Genomic DNA, 9,541 nt, shown 5'->3' on the forward strand with positions numbered 1-9,541 from the left:
AGCCAGTGTAACTTCCTACGCCCCTGGAGGTTACCAAGGTAACAGATTGCTATGACTTCACTTCCAGCAACCAAAGCTCAAAAATGGGCGTCAAGCTAGGTTGATTTTTGACATGTTGTAGAGAAAAGTGCAAGCTGCATGTAGTGGTATGGCATTGTACGGCGCGGAAGTTAGGGCATATATGCTTTTGAGCTTGAAGTTGACAAATTTACTACATAAATACTAAGGGAAATCAATACGCTTGCGGAACCTCAAACTCACACTGAGAAAGCTTGCCTTCTATATCCGACCTAGTTTTACACTGAAAACCAAGGGTGTGTGAGTACTTTGTTCACGGCCCGGTCATACACCGTACAAGTGGGAAAATCCACACAGCATTTTACGACAGCTGGGTGCAGAAATGGCCACCGACATCCCAGGAGTCGTCATCCGACCTGCCGAAAAGACTGACTGCGCTGAAATAGCTCGCTTGATAAAGGTACGGGTTTGCATCACGTCCAAAATACATGTACTGGTAGCACGTTGTGAATATCGCCGTTTCTCAGACGGGTTGGCCGCGTGTTGGCACGCTAGCGCAGCAGATTGAGTGAGGAGCATCTAGAGCAATGCGATCGCTGTGAGTTCCAGTAAAGCTTACGCTTGTTTCCTCTTCACTCGTACGTGGGGAGGTTTTTCAGCAACCTGCAGACAGTCGTGGGTTCCTCTGGGTTTGACCCGGTTTCGTCTATTATGTCGGCCGCCGTAGTATAAGCGAACTATTCTTAAGTACAGCGGAAAACACTGATCAAAAAAGTGAATTCCCCAACAGCCGAGGTGATGTTTACATGTGTTTCAGGCGACCTTGATGAGGGGACTGTCGCCGGGCGAATCAACGTTTGGGGCTGTTGTACACTTCATGACCACTAATCTCACATCCAGAAGATAACGGGTTCGAATCCGCACATGATTGCATATTACTGGAGTTTTTTGTCGGCTAAGTATATGTTGTCCGGTTTTTAAACGGATTGTGACCATCCTTTTCTGCCAATGATACGCGTTATAGCGAGAGAAATTTGAGAGCTACATCTAAATCACCCCATCCTCCGAATACAAGAGGTGTTTGGGTGTAGCCCAGGTGAGCACCAGTCTTTCTAGCAAAGACAGCTTGCACGGGTGATGGAGAATTTGAATGGATTGGGTTTGTTTTCAAGCAACCTGTGTGGTGATTATAACGACTATGTATGTTAACCTACTTCACGTCCCAGGCCTGAGTTTTACCTATATATGTATGTGGATATGAACATACCCTGTTTTAGTGGATATAAGCACTTCGTTTTTCTCAGCCGCACGCCTCTGTGATTGTGACGCGTCCATGTGTAAATATAATTGTGTAACGTATGCTGAAAAAAGACTGGTGCTTGTATGTATAAAACACGGTGTGGCTAACAGTTCCATTACAGTTGTCTGCCTTGGTTTTATACTATCTTTTTGAATCTGTAGTGGTATTAGTTATTGTGTTACTTGGTTGTTGTTTGACACTACATACATACATATATATGAATAACCTCATAACACCATCGCTGTCAGGTGGATGGGCGGAGCAAACAATATACCTGCAACAAATTCATCACAAAATTTTCACGTCAGAGCACATTTAAACTATTGCGGGATCTATTTTTCAACACCCATCACCGTTATCATGCTCTACTGATCTAGATCTAAACCATGTAGATTAGGAATGCTCCATATTTACTTCATATAGTTCCGTGTTCGAATCCAGTTCTCGCTGTTTCATGCCAGGGCGTTCGTTACGTCACTAATGAATGTATGTACAAGAAACCGACGGTATACATTATAACTGCAGTCTAAGGTAGGTACCGTAAAAGAATTTACCTCATTATCGCAAGGGCTAGTGGGGACAGAGCCGTCAGAACTTCCCGCACCAGGAATTCGCGAAAAATCTCATGTATGTCCTTGGCTGGTGTTTGTGTATGTCTGTATGCTTGGGGTTTATCGTCGTATTTAACAATTTTCCAGCCGTATAACGACGAGGAGTCATTGGGGGTGTGTACATATATTGTGTCTTCTTATGTCAGGGCGAGTACATGTCAGCACAGAATTATGTCTGGGGCGGAGGACACCAGACATGACAGCCAATTCAGCCATTCAAACATTCCAGTCACATTATGCTGACTTTGAGTCAACCAGTCTCGTTTCCGTGCTTTATGCTGTCAGTGGTGAGCGCCATTGGAGACAGCGACAAGTGCAATTTCAGGTGCCATTGTTCATGTCTTTGGTATGAGCCGACGACTGGTGTTTAAGACAAAGTGCCAAAGACATTATTAAGCTGGTTGGATTTAATCAGCCTGAACTAGAAATAAGCTCATGCTACTGTTTTATGCCTTATCCTAGGATCTCGCTGAATATGAAGGACACCGGGATCATGCTAAACTCACTAAAGAAGGTAAGATATTAAAGCGAATAAGTATTTATTTCATTTATTTGATTGGCGTTTTACGCCGTACTCAAGAATATTTCACTTATACGACATCGGCCAGCATTATGGTTAGATAAACCCACGACCATCCGCAGGTAGCTGGAAGACCTTCCCACGTACGGCTGGAGGAATGCAGGATGAGCTGGACTTGAACTCGCAGGGCCCGCATTGGTGAGAGGCTCCTGGGTCATTACGTTGCGCTAGCGGGCTAACCAAATGAGCCACGGGCCCCCTTCTAAATAAGTAGGGTGACAAAACTTATCCATGTAGGTAAATCAGTTTGAGTTCAAAAGTAGGATAATTAGATTCATACTTGTCATTTTAAGACAGTAAGGGAAGTTAAAATGTCGGTAAACATGCCATAATCAACACCAGCTCATTTAGAAATGACACAGGGTCCAGGATCACGAAGGGGTCTTAGTCTTAAGTTAAAATTTCGATTTTTAAAGTTTGTATGTTTTGATTAAAATTTGTCTTACCGTAGCTTACCCAGAATTTACGTTGTCAATCAATAATTTGAACTCGTTACACAAGAAATAAGAATTTTAAAGTGATGTGAAATTCTGATTTAAGTCTAAAATTGCCTCGTGGGGCCACGTCTCAAGTGGACATTTACGTCAGCCTCTGGTACCGATTCCACAAAGCAGATTTTGAGTTAACTTTAATTTAAAACCATGTTACAGTTTTCAGTTTTTGCCAGAAGTAGTGGTAATTTTGATGCACTTCTCATACGATGACACTTTAATGTATTCGAATTTTTAATTTCTAGGGCCTAAGACAAGTTCGAAAATCATATTTTAAATTTGACATAAATCAGCCCCTGGGATCGATTCCACAAAGCCATTTCTGGCTACGATTTTGTAGCTTGTTTTGGGGTATTAGAAATTCCAATTTTGATTATCTCATGAATTTTATCTTAAGACAAACCTGTAAAAAAGTCAACTTCCAGTACAAAATATGAAGCATTCTGGCACGGTCTTAAATTTTGACTTAAGTCAGAAGTGGCTTTGTGGAATTGGTGGTACGATCTTAAATTTTGATTAAAGTCAAAAGTGGCTTTGTGTGATCAGTGGAACGATCTTAAATTTTGACTTGTCAGAAATGGCTTTGTGGAATCGGTGGTACGATCTTAAATTTTAACTTAAGTCATAATTGGCTTTGTGTGATCAGTGGAACGATCTTAAATCTTGACTTGTCAGAAATGGCTTTGTGGAATCGGTGGTACGATCTTAAATTTTGACTTAAGTCAGAAGTGGCTTTGTGTGATCAGTGGGACGATCTTAAATTTTGACTTGTCAGAAATGGCTTTGTGGAATCGGTGGTACGATCTTAAATTTTGACTGAAGTCAAAAGTGGCTTTGTGTGATCAGTGGAACGATCTTAAATTTTGACTCAGAAATGGCTTTGTGGAATCGATATCACAATTATGTGTAACCTGAGCGCCACCTATATATGCGTTTCTGTTTTGGGGGTGGGGAGTGGGTGGAGGGGCGAGTATAGTTTAGGTAGCATATTTTTTAATTATTCCTTAATTGGGTTTGTTGGGGCTTTCAGGGTTACAGGTTCGAATCCAGCCGTGGGTTGATCCAGCCGTAAGTCACATTAGGTTTCCTCTATTAATCTAACTGGCGTGGTACAAGGGAAAAATCTTGAGTGCGGGTTTAACCACAGTAAACCAAGCAAACAAACAAATAAATCAATCAGTAAACAAATAAAGTAATTAATAAATGTTTCAGAGTTGGAGGAGGATGGGTTTGGAGAGGATCGCTGGTTTTACGGTTTTGTGGCAGAAGATCCTAATGCTGTTCGTTCAGAAACAGGTTAGTGATACCATGAAAAATTGATTTGAACTCATATTCAGCATCACTTTTGCAATCGTTTTAACATTATTTAGTAAAATTAACCATAGTTCCTTTGTAAAGCGTTATGGCAGCTGAGCACCACGTGGTAAGGACTTCCCTGTCACTAACTTTCTCGGAGAGACTTGGTGACAAGCGTTTGACCATTCTTATTTGGGGTTTTCTCGTTTTGGCGTTTTCTCGTTTTGGCGTGTTCTCGTTGATGGGTGAGATTAAATAAGTTCATCGAAGGGCGTGTGCTATGGACCAGTGTGGCACACACTTTCCGCTTGCTCGACAGGTGAACCTGTGTGCATGTGGAAAAGTTAGGTTTCCTCCATCAGTGACATTTAGGTAGAATATTTAACAAGAAAACCAACAAAAATCAGTTCTAGCTGCAGTTTTCTTCTCATTGTCGCACATGCATCGTTCTTTACGTACATTCAATAATACATACATGTTGATGTTATTTATTTGTTTGATTGGACTTTTAATCCGTACCCAGGGATATTTCCCATGTACGAGGGCGAGCCAACGTTATGGAGGGAGGAAACCGGAAGAGTCAAGAGGAAACTCAAATCCATCCGCAGGTTGCTGATAGACCTTCCCACATATGGCCGTGGGGAAGCCAGCATGAACTGGACATGAACTCATAGCGATCTCATCACCGAGAGGCTTTTATGGTGCTGCGGTAGTAGGCTAACCTCTAGGCCACAAAAGCCCTCATCGATGTTGACTGGCATATCGCCACGTGGGCAATATTTCAACCATATCGTGGCGACATCCATGTTGAATATATACACACGTATTACACATATCAAAATGACAAACTAAAGATGTTTACGTCTGAGTATCAATAAGGGAGAGGGTTTTGTAGAGGTGGGAAATGGATGGGAGGGATAAGAGGAACTTTATGCCAGATAAGCCTCTCTGACCGAGACAAATGGCGTTCACTGAGAAAAAAAAAAAAAACACAGCTTGTGCCTGGCGCGTGAGATCGCCTGTTCGAACCCGGCTTTTGCAGGTTCAGTTGATGCCTTCTGTCCGGGTATTTATCAGGTACCTGGCGAGGGTCGGTCGATTTTCTCGGGCTCTGGCCGAAGTCCTGGAAGAGAAACATTCTGGAAATCCTCTGGAAAACACAATGAAGGGGTATGTCGGTATATAGTGGAGTAATTGTCAGGACATCAGTGTACATATAATCAGTGCTGGCCACAATTGACATTCATTTCACATTTCCACGGTAACTTTTGGGTGCACTACCTGTACCTGAATCTGTGAGACCCGATACTCCTCGTCACTTGATGCAATTTGCAGTCAAATTCCTGATAGCGATTGTGCGATCCAATTTTTCCCAAAAGTGACAAACAGGTGATCGAGGTGAAACAACCATGTCGGCGGGACTTTTCTCTGCTCTCTGTGAATCCGCCTCCATATCCTGAAAGAAAAAACCAAGACAAACAAAAAATCAAACAAACAAACAAAATAAAACAGAAAACTAGGCTAAGAATAAAATTTGGAAGCCTCTGCTACAAAACAATACCACTCAACTGGCAGACAAAATATTAAAACAGGCCGCCCATATGAGCAAAAGAAAATATATCTGAAAAAGCATGGGATTACATTCGTCTTCACTGCCTGGAAGCACTAATTGTGGTGTGTGGCTCGCTAATCTCCTGACACAGTCTTTACACTTGTACTTTCAGACCCCCCTCGCTTGATCGGCTGTGCCGTGTATTTCATGATGTACTACTCAAACGAGGGTAGAGCAGTTTACATGGAAGATTTGTTTGTATCCTCGGAGTTCCGAAAGAAGGGAATCGGCAAAACACTGATGAAGAAAGTTGCTCAGGTATAATGGAAAGTTGCTTGAGTATGAAGTTGCTGCGATAAAATTAGGTATACCGTGGTAAGTTGTCGGGAATCTAATCGGGTATACCGTGGTAAGGTGTTGAGGTCTAATTGGGTATACCTTGGTAAGTTATTGAGGTCTGTTCGGGTACACGGTGGTAAGTTGTTGAGGTCTAATCGGATACACGGTGGTAAGTTGCTGAGGTATAATCGGGTATACCGTGGTAAGTTGTTGAGGTCTAATCGAGTATACCTTGGTAAGTTTTTGAGGTCTTATCGGGTAGGGGCCTCCGTAGCTCAGTCGGTTAGCGCGCTAGCGCAGCGTAATGACCCAGGAGCCTCTCACCAATGCGGTAGCTGTGAGTTCAAGTCCAGCTCATGCTGGCTTCCTCTCCGGCCTTAAGTGGGAAGGTCTGCCAGCAACCTGCGGATGGTCGTGGGTTTCCCCCGGACTGTGCTCGGTTCCCACCCACAATAATGCTGGCCGCCGTCGTATAAGTGAAATATTCTTGAGTACGGCGTAAAACACCAATCAAATAAATCTAATCGGGTACACGGTGGTAAATTGTTGAGCTATAATCGGGTATACCGTGGCAAGTTTTTGATGTCTACTCCTGCATACGGTGGTAAATTGTTGAGGTCTAATCGGGTATACCGTGGTAAATTGTTGAGGTTTAATGGGTTATACTGTGGCAAGTTGCTTAGGTTTAATGGGGTATACTGTGGCAAGTTTTTGAGGTCAAATCGGGTATATTGTGGTAAATTGTTGAGGTCTAATCGGGTATACCGTGGTAAGTTGTTGAGGTCTAATCGAGTATACCGTGGTAAGTTGTTGAGGTCTAATCGGGGATACGGTGGTAAGCTGTTGAAGTCTAATCGGGTATAATGTGGTAAGTTGTTGAGGTCAAATCGGGTATATTGTTGTAAGTTGTTGACGTCTAATCGGGTATATCGTGGTAAGTTGTTGAGGTCTAATCGAGTATACCGTGGTAAGTTGTTGAGGTCTAATCGGGTATATTGTGGTAAGTTGTTGAGGTCCCATTGGGACTGTGGGAAGTTGTTGAGGTCTAATCGGGTATGTCGTAGTAAGTTGTTAAAGTCTAATCAGGTATACCGTGGTAAGTTGTTGAGGTTTTATCACGTATACCATGGTAAGTTGCTGAGGTCTAATCGGGGATACCGTGGTAAGTCGATGAGGTCTAATCGGGTATACCGTGGTACATCTAAATTGCTATGGTCTTACTGGGCATATCGTGGTAAGTTGTTGAGGTCTAATCGGATATATTATGGTAGGTTGTTGAGGTCTAATCAGATATCGTGGTAAGTTCTTGAGGTCAAATCGGGTGTACCGTGTAGCTGCTTAGGTATAAACTATATAGCGCATAAATAATAAACCGCTGTGCAAACTCTATGACAATACATTAATAATACATCGACAATACGCTGTTGGTGCTGTTGTTACAATACTGACGAAAACAGATATATTTGTAGGATTTTCTTTGTACTTTTACATGACGTTCTTTTAAATCTCTTTCAGTTCTATTCTGAAAAAGTGTAGTCTCAAGTGCGCGTGTTTTTTTTAGTTTATTGGAGTGTCAACGTAAATAAATGACCAATCCGATTGCGTCTTACAAACTTAAATTAAGCGAAATTAAATCATTCAGGTATAAATGAGTTGCGCAGGTATAAACAAGAGAAATAATGCATCTATACCGTGGAGTTACTTAGGTAAAATTAGTAGTTTACTCAGGTATAGTTCGAGGCTGTAAAATGGGAAGTGGCTTTGGTGTATAACGGGATGTTTATTTGGAACACAACATTGTAAGTTGCCCAGAAGGTGAGGAGACTTTATCTGGTATATTACATGTTGAAGTTCTGCAGATATATTGGATATTTGCGCAGGTATTATGGAAAGTTACATAGTTGTTTTGTGGGCGAAAATGTTTCACATCTTAATATGGCCCATGGATAGCTACTGCTAACCTAAACAATTGCCCATGGGTAAAGACTGCTAATCTAGACAATTGCCAAAGAATAACTACTGCTAATCTAGACATTTGCCCATGGATAACTACTGGCAATCTAGACAATTGTCCATGGATAACTACTGCTAATCTAGACAGTTGCCCAAGAATAACTACTGCTAATCTAGACAATTGCCCATGGATAACTACTGCTGATTTAGACAATTGCCCATGGATAACTAGTGGTATTGTAGACAATTGCCTATGGATAACTACTGGTAATCTAGACAATTGCCCATGGATAACTACTGCTAATCTATTATACACGACGTCCATATGCTGACAATTTAACATCGTTGTAAAATGGCATATAAATAAATTAGAATAGACACGCAACTGACTTGTTCCGTTCAAATGCGTAATCCAAAAGGAGAAACAAGTTTTCAATGGTCTCAGCCTATTCTATTTTCTCGATGAAAAGGATAAATAAACTGAGGCTTGACTCAAAAATTAATCTGTTAATTTTAACAGGGAGTCGAGTGATGTCTGAGTGATGCTAGAATGTATTCTGTTATTATAAGAAAATACCAGGGCATATTCAACATAATATCCCGTATAATGCAAATTTTATGTTAAATTAATAGAATATGTATGCTATATTTAACCGAATAATGTGCTGCAGTATAACAGAATACATTCCAGCATCAATGCAACTAAAGACTCTCCGTTAAATTGAACATTTTATTGTGTTCAGAGTTTCTCGAATGTGTAACTTGTTTCAGGTGGGCGTGGACAATAACTGTGTCGCCATGTTCTTTAACTGTCTGAGGCACAACACGCCGTCACTGGCCTTCTATAAGCGTCAGGGTGCAGAAGATCTGGCCGAGACGGAAGCCTGGAGAAACTTAGTATTAAATCGAAATGACTTGGAGAAATTGGCTAGTTCTTGACCTAACCGTCAAAACATTCAGGGGAGTGAAGCACCTGTAATGACCATGGCCAGTGAGGTCGCGGGTTCGAAGCCAGCGCTCACTTCTGCTACGGCTGTAAATCAGGAGCTTTGTTAGGTACCTCGAGAAATGCGGTGGTTTTTCTCACTCCGGGCTCTTTGCTTTCGTCCACCCTATAAACCTGACCGCCGTCACTCAAGTGAAATACCATTGAAATACATAAATAAATAAACAAATGTCAAAAGTTATTGTTGTTGTTGTGGCTTAATTATTGTGGACGGGAAAAGGTTGTCAGGGTACTACAGATGGAAAGTGGAGTCTTGTGCTCTGTTGAAAAGCTCGTGGTCTCTAAGATGATAGCTGTGTAAAGCGAAAGGAAGCCCCATGAGACAATCATCCAAGCCACATTTAGGATCGCAAAAAGATGGCGCCGTGACAGCTGTCGAGCACTGACTTTGACAG

At 41.8% G+C, this 9,541-nt stretch overlaps 1 protein-coding gene across 1 annotated transcript; it reads left to right on the forward strand.

The window, feature by feature from the left end:
* Nucleotides 1-400: 400 nt before the first annotated feature.
* On the forward strand, nt 401-9,314 carry LOC135464201 (diamine acetyltransferase 1-like). Its single transcript, XM_064741705.1, has 5 exons — nt 401-478; nt 2,392-2,443; nt 4,213-4,296; nt 6,021-6,166; nt 8,912-9,314. The coding sequence occupies exons 1-5, from the start codon at nt 401-403 to the stop codon at nt 9,077-9,079; spliced, it is 528 nt and encodes a 175-aa protein (XP_064597775.1). The 3' UTR covers nt 9,080-9,314.
* Nucleotides 9,315-9,541: the final 227 nt, after the last annotated feature.

Source organism: Liolophura sinensis, chromosome 3 (genome assembly GCF_032854445.1).
Source record: "Liolophura sinensis isolate JHLJ2023 chromosome 3, CUHK_Ljap_v2, whole genome shotgun sequence".
In the NCBI taxonomy this organism is placed as follows: Eukaryota; Metazoa; Mollusca; class Polyplacophora; order Chitonida; family Chitonidae; genus Liolophura; species Liolophura sinensis.